The sequence below is a fragment of the Narcine bancroftii genome, chromosome 3, assembly GCF_036971445.1.
Source record: "Narcine bancroftii isolate sNarBan1 chromosome 3, sNarBan1.hap1, whole genome shotgun sequence".
In the NCBI taxonomy this organism is placed as follows: domain Eukaryota; kingdom Metazoa; phylum Chordata; class Chondrichthyes; order Torpediniformes; family Narcinidae; genus Narcine; species Narcine bancroftii.
The window spans coordinates 352,268,073-352,286,462 of NC_091471.1; the positions used below are offsets into that span (position 1 = coordinate 352,268,073).

At 41.1% G+C, this 18,390-nt stretch overlaps 1 protein-coding gene across 7 annotated transcripts in view; it reads left to right on the forward strand.

Annotated features, from left to right (window-relative positions):
* The window catches only part of cep112 (centrosomal protein 112), a 399,081-nt gene that overhangs the window by 157,908 nt on the left and 222,783 nt on the right, over positions 1-18,390 (forward strand). For all 7 annotated transcript variants that reach the window (XM_069929793.1, XM_069929789.1, XM_069929788.1 and 4 more), the window contains 2 exons: positions 6,653-6,712; positions 14,186-14,265. In XM_069929793.1, the coding sequence (XP_069785894.1) occupies positions 6,653-6,712; positions 14,186-14,265 (140 nt within the window). The remainder of the gene's footprint in view (positions 1-6,652; positions 6,713-14,185; positions 14,266-18,390) is intronic.

An 18,390-nucleotide genomic window follows, 5' to 3' on the forward strand; every position in this document is an offset into this window, starting at 1 on the left:
CAAGCAAAGCCTTCCTCTAGCGCTGCGGTGGAACAACTGCAGGGGCCTCAAAGAGCATAGCCAGAAGCAAGTCATCCATTTCAGGCCTCTGCTTCTTCCACCTGTGCTGGGGAGCCAAGGCTCAGAAGTGTCGTCATCCCTGTTTGTTTCAGGGAAACGAGCAGGCTGGCCGCTGTTAATAGCTGCGGCGGCTGGCCAAGAACACAGCCTTCTCTACCTGCGGGATTCAGTCAGCGGCTGACGCTTCCTTGTCGACACCGGGGACCAGATCAGCATCATCCCGGCCACAGCCATTGAGTCCTGGAACCGGCCTCAAGGACCTCCCCTCCGTGCAGCCAATTCGACGGAGATCCGATCCGAACGTATGGAGACAAGACAGTCCACTTCAAGATCGGCCAGTGGAAGTTCTCTTGGAGGTTCACCGTTTTGTCCCTTCCAACCGCCATCCTGGGTGTTGACTTCCTCCTCACCCACGGATTCCTGGTCGACATTCGGTAGGTGACTGGTAGATGCCCGTACCTTCCAATCCGTTCGCCTCAACGCTTCCCGCATAGAGCAGCCACAAATGGCCATGGTCAGCACGCCCAAGGACGAGTTTCAGCGTACCCTGGATGAGTTCCCGTCCCTCCTCAAGCTGCAATTCTCGGCCACCTCACCACGCAACGTGGTTTTTCATTACATTCCCACCCAAGGCCCGCCGGTCCACGCCAAGGCAGGCTGGCTCCTGCCAGATAAGCTCCAGATAACGAAGGAAGAGTTCTCGCATCTGCAGGATCTGGGGGTCATTCGACGCTCTGCCAGTCCTTGGGCCTCACCACTCCACCTGGTCCCGAAAACCTCAGGCGGCTGGTGCCCCTGCAGAAATTATCGACAGCTTAATGACGCGACAGTACCTGACCGTTACCCAATCCCTCACATCCAGGACTTTACCACCAACCTACGTGGCGCGAGGGTATTTTCCAAGGTTGACCTGGTGCGCGGGTATTACCAAGTCCCGGTGCACCCCGAGGACATACCCAAAACGGCCATCATCTCCCCCTTAGGCTTGTTCGAGTTCCTACGCATGGCGTTCGGGCTCAAGAACGCCTCCCAGACCTTCCAGCGCCTTATGGACACAGTGGGTAGGGATTTGAATTTTGTATTCATTTACCTGGATGACATCCTTGTCGCCAGCAGAGACCGGGCAAAACACAAGTCTCACCTGCGCACTCTCTTTTCCCAACTGGCCGACTTCGGCCTAACGATCAATCTGGCCAAGTGTCAGTTCAGGAAAGAGTCCATGCAGTCCCTGGGTCATACCATCACGGCTGAAGGAGCCACACCTGCTGCTACGAAGGTCGCTGCAATCAGGGAGTTTCCACGCCCAGACAACCTCAAGGGGCTACAGGAGTTTGCGGGTATGGTCAATTTCTATAACCGCTTCATTCCAGGTGCTGTGCGCATCATGCAGCTGCTTTTTGCCATCCTCGCGGCCAAAGACAAGACACTCACCTGGACTCCAGAAGCCAGCAGGGCATTCGAAGCTGCGAAAGATGCCCTTGCGAAGGCTACCCTGCTCGTCCACCCACACACCGACCTGCATATGGCGCTCTCTGTCAATGCCTCTGCCACATCCGTCGGCGCCATCCTGGAGCAGCAGGTGAATGGACAATGGAAACCACTGGCATTCTTTAGCCGACTTCTTCGCCCAGCAGAGCGCAAGTATAGCACTTTTGATCGTGAGTTGCTGGGCATGTACCTGGCAGTGCGTCATTTCCGCTATTTCTTGGAGGGAAGGCCTTTCACCATTTTTACTGACCACAAACCCCACACTCAGGCGCTCGCTATGGCAAGAGATCCCTGGTTGGCCCACCAACAGCGTTACCTCTCCTTCGTGTTGGAGTTCACCACTGACATTCAGCACAAGGCAGGGAAAGACAACACGGTCGCTGACGCATTCTCACAACCGGCCATTTGCGCGCTGACACCTGGCCTCAACTTCGACCAGCTCGCCCGGGACCAGAAGTCCGAAGACGAGACGTGGACCTTCAGGACTGGTATCACGGGTCTGCAGTTCCAGGACCTCACGGTGAGGGCACTATCCTGTGCGATGTCACCATGGGCACCCTGCAACCAGTGGTTCCCCAACAGTGGCGCAGGCAAGTCTTCCACCATATCCATGACTTTTCCCACCCTTCCATCAAGTCCACGGTCCATATGGTGGCAGAACGTTTCGTTTGGCACGGGCTTCGGAAGCAGATTGCGGACTGGGTCACAACCTGCACCCATTGCTAACTTTTCAAGGTACACTGGCACACCAGAGCACCCATACAAGATTTCGAACACGTCCGGGAACAGTTCAGCTATATGGACATCATCGGACCCTTACCCATTTCCCGAGGTAACCATTACCTTTTCACAGTTGTTGACCACACCACTCAAGGTGATCCTGATGCCAGATACCGCCACGGACTTCTGCTCCCGAGCGCTTTTGAACGGTTGGGTTGCCCGGTTCGGCGTCCCGAACCACCTCACTAGTGATCGGGACGCCCAGTTCACCTCTGCGCTCTGGGCACAGCTCGCCAACAGGCTGGGGATCGAGCTACATCACACCACAGCCTATCACCCACAGGCCAATGGGCTAGTTGAACGATTGTTGGCATTTATGGCCCGCCTCACTGGGTGGACGAGCTGCCTTGGGTGCTCCTGGGCATCCGCTCGACATCCAAAGAAGACCTACAGGCGTCATCAGCTGAGCTGGTCTACGGTGCACTGCTAGCCCTACCCGGTGAGTTCGTCGATGCACCTCACAAACCCCAGCAGTCACCGCACGGTCTACTTCCCCATCTCCGGGCCCAGTTGGACTCCTTCATACCCCCACTGCTGCCCAGACATGGCACACAGGCCTCTTACATCCCCAGCGAGTTGTACTTCACAGAGAACGTTTTTATCAGGTGGTGCCCAGCCACAGCACCTTTACAAAGACCATACAAAGGGCCATGCAAAGTCGTCCAGCGTTCAGGATCCACTTTCACACTGGACATCAGTGGTAAGAGGGAACTGTTTACACTGGACAGGTTAATGCCAGCCCACCTCGACCCCACTGAATCAGTAGTTGTGGCCCAACCCAAGAAGTGAGGCCTCCCGGCAAAAAAGGACATTGGCGCCGGTTCTGGGGAGGGGTGGGGGGACTGAGTGGCGGTACACCATTAGGCAGGCGAAGCGGCCCCGCTTGTTATGCACGCAGTGGGGCCGTCGGGGTTTTTCTCTTGACCTCGGCACTGGGCTCAGAAGCCCACGCTTGAGGACCCACGTGACACCCCGGTGACGTCAGGGCCCCCCAGCGCGGTTCTCAGCCAGGTCCAGGCTGGGAGTATAAGACCAGCCAGGCAGCCTGCAATAAATTAGTTTTTGCTCACTGAACTCAACCCGTCTGGTTGTGCGATCCTTCAGTTAGCAGTGTAGCCGCTGCTACACTTTCCCTTTTAAAATTATAATTATTCATAAGATGTATTCTAATTCTCACTTGTAGTCCTGGTCCTGATGTAACCTTATTAGTTCGAAGGGCCCCAGTCAGTTAGTCTATGGATGATAAACCATCACATCTCTGAGTCTTAATTGTATGAGTACATGCACAAGAATAACGGTAACCAAGCTAAATAACTACTGTCCAGTAGCACTGACATCTATCACCATGAAGTGCTTTGAGCAGCAAAGTGCACCTTCCAGCGACACTGGCTTCATTCCAGTTTGCCTACCATCCAAACCAGTCCACAGATGATGCAATAGTTTTGACCCCCTCCCCATCTTGACCCACTTTGAGAATGATGCCTGCATGCCAGGCTGTTGTTCATTGACTTCAGCTCAGCATTCTACACAATCATACCTTCAGATGAATCCCCATCTACTACCCTACCAGCCTCTGCATCTAACACATTATCCGCCGGAATTTCCAGCACTTACTACAGGATCCCACCACCAGACACATTTTTCCTTCTCCTCTCCTCTTGCTTAATGTTGCCTCTTTTTGGGCACTCACCAAAGTCTTTGCAAAGGCCCCCAGGAGCCGCCCTGTCTGGCTTGAGCAGAGCTCCAGTATTTTAAATGAATTCTGTTTTGAAGTGTTTGTATGCAACCAACACTAAAAAATCCTGCCCCAAATTATCTCCCAAAAACCTATCTATATACAATACAAACACAACATAATCTGTCACACTCTGTTGAAGAAAGGAAACAAATTCAGTTGTGATAATTACAGACGGGATACACTCTATTTGTATAGAGAGTCATCTCAAAGATTCACCTCAACTGCCACCTGCCACTGGTAGAAGAGTTAATTCCTTGATCACTGCAGATTCCAACTATCTAGAAGCATTATGGACCTGACCTTTAAGAGTGACAAATGCAAGAGAAATGCCATTAGCAGTATTAACTGCAATATGCAGTTATTGACTTAACAAAAGCAATTGACTCTGTCAATCAAGAGGGACTGTGGAACATCCTCCTTAGGTTTGGATGCCCTCAGAAATTTATCTCCATTCTCTCTGATTACATGCATGCCATAAACCTAACCAATCAATGCACAATTTTAAATCTCCATACAGACTGAAATCAATTGCCATGCAGTAATTCTCTCTGTGTTTTTCATGGCAATGCTGTTCCTCATTTCCATTGAGCTACCTGCTAGAGTGGAGCTCATCTCCAGGTCAAATGAGAACTGTTTAACAGACATTACTCTCACCTCAGGTTCACTCGATCCACTTACATTGAGCTGCAGTATTCAGGTGTATTTGCACTTGCCAGTTTCCCAGTTATCAGTGATTTGTTCACTGAGTGAATAGCCTTCAGTAAACATTTCTATGGCAAAGATCCTGCCCACTAACCCGCTTCCAAGTGAACAACAAAACAGTAAGCATAAAATTTAGCATTGTTCAAATAGCCCACTTCTAAGTGCTGACAGAGCATTGAAGGTAATACAGGGAGTCTAATTTTAAACCCTTAGAGAAGCAAGCTTAGAGAAGAGTTGCCAAGAAGAGAGAGGCAGGAACTAGGTAACTATAGACCAGTTAGTAAAAGCAGAATCTTGTTGGAATCCAGATACAAACCTTTAATGTGTTAATTTTGTGCAAAGTTGCATGATATAGATGAGAGGAATGTTGTTGATGAATTACTAGGTATTGGAATAAAACTGTTGAGATAAGGATGACGTCCTGGCCTTTCTGGTCCATATGCTGGACAGTTTCAGAGCAAACCATTGGCCAGGTTTGCTGTCAAAACCTTTTGCTGATAAACTGCAGGGAAACGCAAGCGCAGTTTGCATATTTATTATAATCTTTGTAAGGATGGCAAATGCAATGAATGCTAAATTCATTTCAAAAGGATTGGAACAGTGGTTCTAATCTTTTCCTTTCCACACACATGCCACTTTAAGTATTCCATATGCCATAAGGGCTCTGTGATTAGTAAGGATTGATTAAGGTGGTATGTGAGTGGAAAGAAAAAGTTTGAAAATCACTGTTTTAATCGTACCCAATTGACTCGTTATGTGCACGGTTTCATAACTCCAAAGGAAATGGGCCAATGACAATTTTCCTCAAGCAAAAGATTTCAGTAACAATTGGGTCTAGAGCAGTGGTTCTCAACCTTTTTCTTTCCACTCACGTACCACCTTAAGCAATCCCTTACGAATCACAGAGCACCAATGGTACAGGGATTACTTAAAGTGGTATGTGAGTGGAAAGAAAAAGGTTGAGAACCACTGGATTAGAATATAAATGCAAAGATGTAATGCTGAAGCTTTACAAGGCAGTGGTCAGACCCCATTTGGAATATAGTGAGGAGTTTTGGATCCCATATTTTGGAATGTAATGCTGTTGGAGAGGGTCCAGAGGAGGTTTACAAAAAATATCCCTGGATTAAGAGGGTTAACAAATAAGGACCATTTGATGGATCTGGGCCTTCATGGGCTGGTGTTTAGAAAGATGAGGGGTGACTCATTGTAACCTACTAAATATTGAAAGGCCTGGATAGAGTGGATGTGAAGAGGATGTTTCCAGCAGTGGGAGAGTCTTGGACCAGAGAACACAACCTCAGAATAAAAGGACATCCTTTTAAAGAATTAAGGAGAATTTTCTTCAGCTAGTGTGTGGGTATCTGTGGAATTCGTTACCACAGACAGATCTGGAGGCCAAATCATTGAATAGATTTAAAGGGGATGTTGATAAATTTTTAATTAGGAGGGTATCAAAGATTTCAAGGAGAAGGTAGGGAAATGAGATTAAGCTATCTCAGCCATGATTTGAATGACGGAGCAGACTTGATGAACCAAATGGCTTAATTCTGCTTCTACATCTTGTGCTTCTTGCCAGGAAGAGGAAGAAAATAAGAGGATGTCTTGTCCTATTTTTGAGCTCTTGATGAAAGCACTGAAGGAAGATCAGGAGTTGCACTTCCATGTGCAGCGGCAACTGGTCTAGAGGAGTTCATGTAGAATGTTGATCATGACATTGTAATTCTCGAAGACACAAACCTTTAAATTTCTTAAACCACCTCATAGATATAACTGTTTAAAATATGAAGAACCTGTAAATTAAATTTGTAATGTGAGATCATTATTTTTTTTTCACATCATTGAATGCCTTTACTTTATTCATTTTATGTGTATTTATTTAAGAATCAAATAGGAAGATTTGAAGAAGAAAAACTGCATCTGGAACGCCTTCATGAAAGGAAGGTAATGAAGAAATATCTGTTATAAATATTGATGTGAACTATTGAGGAGACATGAAATGTGATAAGAGCAATAATTGTTTTAATACAGGAATTGTAATAGTGTTTCTCTGCCATCTATACCACAGCAGTAACATGCTGCTCGTCCCAGCAGCATGTTCCAAGTACCTACCACTCCAAGTTTCGAAAGAAAATCTGGCTTTTCAGATCTCCTTTAAACTTTGTCTCTTTCACCTTCAAGTATACATACAAGTATTTGACTTCCTCCCTGTGGAAAGGGACTATCTACCCCATCTATTCATCTCATAATTTTATCGAATTCTATGAAGAGGAAGGGAAAGCGAGAGACCAGAAAAGGAAGTTAATAGAAATTGGAGAAGTTGATATTGATGCCATCTGAATAGAGACTGCACTAGACTTCAGCATCTGCAGAATATCTGAATTTCTTGTTTTCCTCCTTTAGCTAACCCCTCCCAGGTCCCTCTCTTTCCCCTCCAGCTCCCCACCCCTTCTCTTCTATCAGAGAACTACTCCTCTTAGTTCTTTGCCCTCTCTTCCATCATGTCTCCATGTCTTTCTCTTCTACCCTCCCACCTATTCCCTCTTACCTGCTAGCCTGTGCTCCTTCCTCCCACCCCCACACCTTTTCTTGAGACATCAGGCTGATTTTTGACTCTACTGAAGGGCTCAGGCCTGAAATGGTGACTGCCTTTTACTGGGGTGGCCAAACTTGCTTAACGAAGGCCACATACAATAAACTTCAGATGTTTGAAAGCCATAATTGCAAGATATGCCTATTAAAACTACCATTGTGAGCACCAGTTTGTACGACTCCTGTCTCATCCAACGTATTTCTGCAAGCCACACATTTTGTGTCAAAGAGCACATGCAAGTCATGGTTTGTCCATCCCTGGTTTATACACTGCTTGATTTGCTGAATTTCCATTGCACTATTGTGTACTGCACTAGATCCCAGCATCTGCAAATTTTCTTGTTTGCCTCCGCCTTTCTTGAACAATGTTTACCTGTAGCTTTATTTTAGGAGTAATTCCCTTTCATGAATAAAGTAGCTAAAGCATTAAAGTAACTGAAACAGAAACACTTTCAAATTAATGGTTCAACATAGTTCTGCCATGTAGTTATATCATGTGTCATATTGAACATATTGAACAACTGAAAGTTGACTGTTATAAGCCACCAAGTGGTGATCACGTGGATGAAAGAATTCAATATATGCAAAACACACCTGCTTTGTTCCTCTTGTTTATCCCAATAAAGCTGTAAAAGATGGACAGCAGTGCACTAGTTGTCAGGCCAGTAATTAGAACAGCTGCAAGTATCTTTTTGTATACCTCCAGGGAATATGGAATACATGGTGATGTTTGCTTCAAAGTGCCACAAGGCACAGGAGAACCTCTAATTTTTACTCATGTAATAAAGAAGGCTCATTGGAGGAAGGATAAAAGAAAAGTCTGATACTTTTAGTTGTTAAAATAGTAGTTTTGCAATGGCTAGCCATTACAGCTGTTTGTCCTCTTTGTCCAGCATTAGAAATAATAAAGCAGCAATAGTTTAATGTTTTTTTTATTAATCATTAGTGCAGCAGGAAATAGATGAAAAATCTAATAATGTACAATTATTTTATTTTATGGGTGTCATTTCCTCTTCTTTTTGGAATTTCATCTATCAATGGTGACCTTGAGAATGTGCGGATGACCTGCCGCTAGACTGATCTCTAAGTATCTCTAGATCTACTGTTAAAAAGCAATTTTGAATATTTTTTGGAGGTAATGCCTGGTGTTTCTGTCCTTTCCTCCTCTCTCAGTTACTTTTCTACCACAATATAACTGATAGCAGGAATCCAACTATTTACAGAACTCCAGGCACAAACCTACTGTTGTCACTCTATGGCATCATGTGATCCTGTGTAAATTAAACTAGTTTTAGCCTGACTCGGGTTTTAAAGCCCCATTCGAAATTCTCTCTTTTTTTTCCATCTGCTAGATATATTTTATTTTAGCAGAACTGGAGATATGCAGCTAATAACAAAATTAAACATTAATTTGAGAGTTTAATAAATAGAGTATGTTTTAGGAAAGAGTAGAATTTGTGATATACAGAGTTCTGAGAGGAAGCTATACAATGAGCTCCAGTCAGAGATAGTGTTGAATTATTATAGCCTTTAATTCTGTAATCCAGATTCCCTACTGGGTTCTGGAATCTCCCTTTAACGTCAATAGAATCCTTTCTTCCTTTTTCGCCTTGAACTTTATTCCCAACCCTCAATGTCCTCGACAGGAAAATGAATAATTTTGATTATATCAGAACCATTCAGTAATTAGGTGTATTAATTCCAAGAATGTTTGTAATTTGGGTTGGAGGTGCAACCTGATCTTAAGTCAGAGAAACTCAAAACTTGCTTGCATCTGGATGATTGGCAGAGGTTTCATTTCCATCCCTATGTAGGAAGTTTGCTCACTTGGAATAGGACAATCAAGTAAGACAGTAAAACCCCAGTTAAATGGAATTCAAGCAACTGGCAACCTTAAGCAACTGGCAAAAAAACCCCCAAGGAAAATAAATAAATAAAAGTGTAAATAAAACTATAAAATTGAAATTGTTCTCTGAAGTAAACCTTTGGTGAAGATGGGAGGAAATATTCAACCAGCAGGGTGCTTTGGTCTTGCTTTGCTTGTAGCAGCTGTTTGAATAAAGTTGTGTTTTTTTTTAAACTTTATTTAAGATTTTATAACATGAATAACATATAGGATTACATTAAAAAAAAATTAAGAATAAAATAATAAAATTACAATACAATATCAGTAATCTAAATAAACTATACTCTCCCCAATAATTATTACACATTAATAACCCAACTCAAATTAGTCCAACCCCCCCTTTCCCCCAAAAATAAAAAGTGAAGAATTAATAAAGTTAATAATATATGTGAGAAAAAAAAACCCACTTACAAAAAAAAACAAAAACATAACCGATTAAAATACTAACAAAAAGAAAAGTAATTAATACTAAGATATCAGACTGAAAAAAAAAATATTTAAATCAAACTTAAATGCATATATTTAACAAATGGAGTTAAGATGAAACATATATTTAACTCAAACTTAATATAAAAAATTAGTAAAGTTCGTAATATTATCTATCAAAAATTCTTAAACATAATCAATTCTTAAAAAAAAATGTAGCATGAAAAAAAGATGAAAAAAAAACTTTCTCTATAGAGATAAACCTTCACCAAATATCAACTAACTTCACATCTATCATCATATTAGTCACATAAACCACCATCTTAAAACAAAATTCAAACCTCATTAAGCATTGTACAATTCAATTTTAGTACTCTTCCACCATTTTTCCCTTTTACTCTTGAATAGTTATCCAATAAAAGCTCCAATACCACATTTAAATATCCCCAATCATTACGTTAAAATTCAGATATCCAAATAATAAAAACACATCTACAACGAAATCTATATCTTCAACAAATGGAGCATAAACCACAAACAAAATTCAAGCCTCATTAAGAATTGTACAATTCAATTTATAACTTTCACCATTATTCCCTTCGTTCTATAACTAAAATAGCAAAATAATATACACCAGAATTACCACTCCTTTCACCTTAAAGTTAAAGAAAAAATATAAAAAAAACTTATCCATCCCATTCACATTTAAATTTCAGATATTCCTTATCTACTGAATAAACTTTACAAAAAAAACCACATCAATTTTTAGTTTTTTAAACAATCAAATACTTTCTTATGCTTTTTTTATATATTTAAACAAAAAAACTCTTTAATCTAATAATACAAAAAAAAGGAAAAAAAATGGGTAGGAGGTTAAAAATACCCCCTCCCTTCTAAACCGCGCAATGCGGTAACTCCCAAAAAAAAAAATGGGTGTGAGATAACTCACACGTAGCAAATGACTTTCAGGAAATAGTGCCTATCCAGTTCTCTCCCCCAACTCTCACTTCACCTTAAACTAACATCATCATTATTTAATATCCCTTTTTTTTTAAAAAAACATTAGAAAAAAAAAAGGACAACTCTTCTTTTAATCAGCTCCAACTGCCGAGTCACCATTACAACCATTCCTTCTTGGAGCACGGCTCTTTTCTTCCATCTCTTGTCTCCTTAGAGATCGTGGTGGACTATGTCTCTGTTGAAACTGAGTAATTGGCAGCTCTAGAGCAAATGCTATAGCTTCCTTTGGAGAATCAAAGAACTTTGGTTGGCAACCATCTTGAAAAACCTTCAAAACAGCTGGATATCTAAAGGTTGCCTTGTAACCTTTCTTCCACAACAACTCTTTAGCAGGATTGAATTCCCGTCATTGGAACATAACTTCTTGACTCAAATCCGCATAGAAGAAAACTCGATTATTTTGAATCATCAAGGGTGATTTTCTCTGTTGTGCATTTCTAATAGCCACTCGTAAAATTATTTCTCTGTCGTAATAATTCAAGCAACGAACCAAAACAGGTCTTGGACTTTGACCTGAAATAGGTCTTCTACGCAAGGCTCTGTGAGCACGTTCCAGTATTATACCTTCCGGGAAATGTTCTTGACCCAACACCTGTGGAATTCATTCAGTAAAAAATTTTCTTGGGTCTGGTCCCTCCATGCCTTCCGGCAAACCAATAATCTTTATATTGTTCCGTCTGGATTGGTTTTCCAAATAATCAAACTTTTTCACCAAATTTTTATTTTTAGTTTGTAAGTCTTCGACCATTTTGGTCACATCAAAAACTTGATCCCGTATTTCGTCTATATCTTCTTCACACGAATTAAATTTATCTCTCACTTCAAGCTTAAAAGCTCCAAACTCAGCCATCTGTTGAGAATGTATTTTCACCAAAGTATTAAACCTAGTACCAAGTTCAGTCATAATCTTGGATAATCCCTGCATTATATAAGATAATTTAGATTCAAGATTCACAAAAATCTTTTCAATTGGAAGAGATTTTGGCTCAACAGATTCCTGCTTCTTCTCCAAAGGATCTTCTATTCCTTCCTTCATTCTGGTTGCCTTCCTTGTAGTGTGACTGCATGTGGAAACCCCAGCCACAGCCTCTCCAGCAATGACTGGAGGACGCTGGCCGGGGTTTTCCCCAGTCCATAATGTATTAAATTCTCCCAGTACATCAAGTTGTATAGGTTCTTGTATCTCAAGAGATGCAGTTTGCAGCGCCACCTCTACAGTTGACAAATGCCTTTGAGTAACTCTTTGTTCTAAAGGCTGTTTGGCGCCCTCTTTAGGGTGCTCTACCGATGTAACATAGAGCTCTACATCCGAACACTGTACCTCTCTCCTGGGATCCATTTCACGCTGAGTCCCGGTGTCTTTCCTGTAGGTAGGCTCCAAAACTTGAACTTTTGGAAAATGTAGTTTTTTGATGATCTGTTGTCGTTTTTTTTTTGCTCTTTTCCACCAATTGCACCATCGTAAGTTAAATTAACAGCACTGAAATTATCTAAACTTTTAAAGAATTTTAACGGGCATTTCTAGACAAAACAATAAGATAGAGTCAGGAGAGGACTGGAAGGCACGTCTGATCCTTACGCCATCTTACCACACCCCCGAATAAAGTTGTGTTTGAATAGAATTGCGTCACCCAGGATGAAGAGCTGGTTGATTTTGTTCGCCTTTGAGGTGATTCTCTTATCCCTGCTTAGGAAGAGTCTTTATTAGTATATTATGAAGTATATTGTAAGACTTTATTTGTAAATTTGGGGGGGGGTGGTTAATTGTGATGTTATTGTGCATCTTTTGGGTGGCTCTTGGATGGGGAGGAACCTTGCAGATGCAGCGATGGTTAAATGTTTTAAAATAATATGACTGAAAATAAAGTAAAATGCTTTAAGGCTTATATATTCACGCAAGTGAAATTTGTTCAATGTAAATACAGTATAGAATTTTTGTCTTTTAAACTCTATTCTTAATGCAGATGTTAGGCATTGTAAAAATGAGTCTCAAGCAACTGGAAAACTCAAATATTCAGCATCTACCGATCCACATAAGTGCCAGATACCAGGGGTTTTTACTGTAATTAAAGAACAAGAAGAGATTATTTTAGATTTATTGTCAGAGCACATACATGACATCACATACAACCTTGAGATTCTTTTTCCTGCAGGCGAGGTGGAATTACCAACTTATTGGTATGTAAAAGAAAACATAGTTAATGTACACATGCAAACAAATAAAGAAATGTAAACAAATTGTGCCAGACAGACAGGGGAAACCCCAATAAAGTGCAAAGGTAAGGACTCTTAAATGAGTCCCTGATTGAATTTATTGTTGAAGGGTCTGATAATGGAGAGATAGCAGCTGTGACAGTGCGGGTCTTGTGACACCTTTACTTCTTTCCTGATGGTAGCAGTGAGAACAAAGCGTGTGCTGGGTGATGTGGATCCTTGATGATTGCTGCTGCTTTCCAACAGCAGTGTTCCCTGTAGATGTGCTCTAAGATGAGGAGGGTTTTGCCTGTGACATCCTGAGCTATGTTCACTGCTTTTTTTCAGGGTTTTGCGCTCGGGGTTTTGGTGTCCCAATACCAGCCTATGATGCAGCCGGACAGCACACTTTGCACCACACATAGAACAATAGAATACTACAGCATGGAAAACAGGCCATTCAGGCCTTCTAGTCTGTGCTGAAATATTATTTTGCTAGTCCCATTGACCAGTCCATAACCCTCCAGACCTCTCCCATCCATGTATCTATCCAGTGTTCTCCCTAAACCTTTCTCATTTCACTCTAAAACCATGTCCTCTCATATTTATCTCTCCTAATCTAAGTGGAAAAAATCTACTCACCTTTACTCTGTCTGTGCCCCTCATAATTTTTAAATCTCTATCAAATCTCCCCTCATTCTTATATGCTCCAAGGAATAAAGTCATAATCTGTTTAATCTTTCCCTGTAACTCAACTCCTGAAGACCCAGCAATATCCTAAATCTTCTCTGCACTCTTTCATCTGTAGAAATTTGCCAAGGTTTCCAATGTCACACAAAACTTCCGCAAACCTTTGAAGAAGTAGAGGCGTTTGTGTGCTTTCTTCGTAATGTGTTAGGTCCAGGAAAGATCCTCTGAGATGGTGACTCCCAAGAACTTAAATTTGATCACCCCATCCACCTCTACTCCCCCAATAATCACTGGATCATGTACCTCTAGTTTTTCATTCCTGATGTCATCAATCAGCTCCTTGATTGTGGTGACATTGAGAGTAAAATTGTTGTTGGTGCATCATTTAGCCAAGTTTTTAATCTCCCTCCTGTATGTTGATTCATCACCCTTTTTGTACAACCCACAAATTTTGTTGCAGCTGCCAACAGTGTTATTTTAATTACCAAACCATTTAATATTTGAGAGAACATTAAATTTGAAATACACTTAAATTGTCATCTATCTATTATTTTTGCTCCTACTGTATTATATATTTTATTTTATTTTAGATCCACAACTTGCTTGCTGAGAAAGACCAAGAGAAAGCAAATGCACTGAAGCAGATTTGGAAATTAGAAGAAGCCTTTCGGTAAAACACTTTTTTATAACTTTTTTCACATAAAACAATCAAGTTAATCTTTGCTCCTTTAATGTTCATTTAAGCTGATCTGGAAATGTGGATTTGAATGTTTCTGAGAGGCTTATAGGTATGTTTTAGTGCTGAATACCAGACTAGTGTGTTAAGCCGATGAGCAATTTCCAATGGGTGGTGAACATTTAATAATGATCATTGAATAATAATAGTAGGCATTTTGTTAGCGTCTGGGGCAGAATCCTCATTAACTAAATTTCCATTTTATTAGTTCATCACTGGAATGAGCTTGCTGTGTGTAATACCTGCCACAAGTTTACGGCAACTGAACTTGTTTATTCTTAAAACATGAGGAACTTGATACAATATTTAGGCAATTGAATTTTTTTTTCCTCCTCCAAATACAATTTCAAGATAGATTCTGAAAAGCACAAATTGTGGTGGATTCTTGGTGATGACCTGTTTTTTCTTATACTCTGGTAGCAGACTTGTGGCAGGTAATTCACAAACAGAATGCAAACCTGTTCAGCCCTAGTTTTGCAACCTTCTAGGATTCCTGTTTAGCTATTTGATGCTTGGGGATCTTGCGCTAATAGAATGGGTAGAATTCACAGAATAAAATCATGCAACTGGGAGCTTGTAGGGCTGATGAGATTACAGATGGGAAGGTTGACACGAAGGAAGAATTTGAAAAGGTTGGGAATTTTAACCTTGAGTAGATTCTGGAACTAGAAACAACATGGGTCAGCAAGCACAGAGTGATGGCTGAGTAGGGATTCAAGATTTATTATCATGTAATTTTCCACAAATGTAATAATACACAAAATTTGTCAACTTTTCCCACTAGCCTGGCACACTTAACAATAAGCGAAAGAGAATAAAAAGGGATTTCTTTCACATCCATTGAATGTCTGTGGATTCACCTCCAGTGCTCCCCCAATCTCTGCAGCCACACAGCCTCCTGTCCATCCATTGGTGAACCTGAGCTCCCTGAACCGAATGTCCAATATGATCAGGACCCTTTCTGCGCCTAAACTCGCCACTAGAGTGGTTTGACCTTCTGGTATTTAGTTAGAAGAACATTTTGTTTATATGCATCATCACACAATCAATGCCTGATTGAGGGACAATCAGAAAAAAAGTCCCCAAATGGGAGGATCTAAGTCAACACATAGTTTTCATCCTGCTGTTGTTATTTTATAGATCACAAATGAAACTTTGACAGAGAAGATATGGAACATCATTAGGGTCATTGGCAAAGAGTACAAGTCTTCTAAGGAAGACTTTGTTGCTGCTCTAAACATTGCTTACAACTGGGATGACACCATGGTTATTTAAACATTTTTAAATAAGGGGGCATGGTTAGTGTAGTTGTTGGCCCAATGCTATTACAGCGCCAGCAAATCTGGTGCTGTCTGTAATGAGTTTCAATATTTTCCTCGTGTCTGCATGGGTTACTTCTGAGCACTATGGTTTCCTCCCACCCTTCAGAACATATAGGAGTTATTGGTATTGGGCGGCATGGGCTTGTGGCCTGTTGGTGCTGTGGGTCCAATTTTTTAAACTTAATTAAGATTGAGATCAATCCAGGGAAAAAATACTCTTTGAAGAGCAATTTACCAAATTAGTGATTTTATTGACTATGAAATATGTAATCGATAAACCACTGACATGTTTGCAGTAAAAACTTTGGAATAAAACATAAACATTCCAGACTTCAATTTAGACCTGCCATTTGTTGACTATGTGATGTTATGATGGTGTTATTCTCTACTCTAACTGCTAAGATATGTGTTTAGTAAACCAGTAATATCATATAACACAATCACTGACCTGTTTTAACATTGTCGATGCCTTATTGTGTAATTATAATATATTTTATCTCTTAAATAGACTATTATTAAATTGTCAGGCATGGTGCATTTGGCAGGAGTCTCACCTCTGAGTCAGAAAGTTCTGGATTCCATTCCCACTCCAGAGATTTGAGCATGAAATCTAGTTTGACACATCAGTGAGATATTGAGGGCTATTTGCCAGATAAGATGTTAAAATGAGGCCCAGTACATCCTTTCAAGTGGACATACAAGATACCATGGCATTATTTCAAAGAAAACATGAGAGTTGTTCTTGGTGTCCTGACTAATTTATAATTTCAACCAACTTCACTAAAAACACATTATTGGGTCATTATTGGGTCATTATTCTCATTGCCATTTGTTGGGCTTGCTCTGCAGACATTGTCTGCTGCGTTCTGTATGTTCTGTATACTACTTTGGTTATAAGGAGTATGGGTTTCTCTAAGATTAAAGAAGGCACAATGTAAATGAAAGTTTTTTAAAATTAAATTTAACTACAAAAGGAATAAGAAGCCGATGTGAATGCAATATCTCCCTTCACTTGAGCTCTTTATTTCATATTTCTCATGAAAGTTTTGTTCATTCAGTTCTTCAAGTTTGTTATCTTAAAAAAAACAAAAAAATATATTTTTTTTCAGAAATGTGCATTTTCAACTGGATGCTGAGAAAAAAAGTGAGATTTCCAATTATATGTTGTCACATTGTGTTGGAATATGTGTGGAAGAGGATATTATTAAAGGACAACAAAGTTTAGAATTCAGACTGCTTCCAGTGTGTAATTTTGAGACTATGTGAATTTTGTATCACCTTTTCAACTACATCAAGTATTTCAGGTTAACAAGAAATAACATGCTTTTGAATTAGAATCAGAATTTATTGTCATGAACTTGTGTAACAAAATTTTGTGGCATCACTACAGATATAAAGATTGCTATAAATTACATTTTAAAAAGAACCCAATTAGTGCAGAAGAAGAGAAAAATTGGGATAGTGTCTGTGCTTCATTGTCCGTTCAGAAATCTGATGGCAGAGGGGAAGAAGCTGTTTTTGTTCCATTGGGTGTTCATCTTCAGGCTCCTGTACCTCCTTCCTGGTGGTAGCAGTGAGAAGAGGGCATGGCCTGGATGTTGAGGGTCCTTGAAGATAGAGGCTGCTTTCTTAAGACTCTGCCTCTTGTAGATGACCTTAATGGAGTGAAAACTAATGCCCATGATGGTAACCTCCTCCTGTCCTGTGAATTGGCACCTCCATACCAGACATTGATGCAACCAGTCAAAATGCTCTCTTCGGTACACCTGTAGAAATTTGCAAGGGTCTTTGGTGACAGACCAAATCTCCTCAAACTCTTCATAAAGTGTAGCTGCTCGCTAGGCTTCTTCATTATTGCATCAACTTGAAGGCCCCAAGATAGATCTTCAGAGATGTTGACACCCGGGCATTTGAATTTCTTTACCCTTTCTACTGCTGACTCCTCATTGAGGATAGTTTTGTGTTTTCCTGCTTTCCCCTTCCTGAAGTCAACAATCAGATCCTTAATTTTACTAATGTTGAGGGCAGGTTTGTTGTTGTGGCACAACTCAGCTCGCTGATCTGTCTCACTCCTGTACACTTCCTCATTCCCATCTGTGATTCTCTTGATGACCGTGGTGTCACCAGCAAATCATGCCTAGTCACACAGTCAGGGGTGTAGAGTTAGTAGAGCAGTGGGCATCCTTGAGGTGTGATGGTGTTGATTGTCAATGAAGAGGAGATGTTGTTACTGATTCGCACTTTTTACAGTGGTCTTCTGATAAGGAAGTCAAGGATCCAGTTGCAGAGAGAAGTGCTGAGGCCCAGGTTTTGAAGTTCGATGACTGATACTGAGGGGATAATGGTGTTGAAAGCTGAGCTGTAATCAATGAAAAGCAGCCTGATATATGTGTTGCTGTTGTCCTGATGATCCCATGTTGAGTGGAGAGCCAGTGAAATTGCATCTTCTGTGGAGTGATTATTGCAGTGGGTTCAAGTCTTTACTTAGGTACAAGTTAATTCTGGCCATGACCAACCTCTCAAATCATTTCATCACAGTAGAAGTTGGTGCTACTGGGGCGATAGTTATTGTGGCAGGTCCCTCTGCTTTTCTTGGGCACCAGGATGATTGATGCCCTTTTAAAGCAAGTGGGAGCCTCCATATTCAGCAATGAAGGATTGAATATGTCTGTGAACACTCTGAGAACTAACAAGCCATAAAAAATCATTTGAGTGATAAGCATCAGCATTTCCCTTT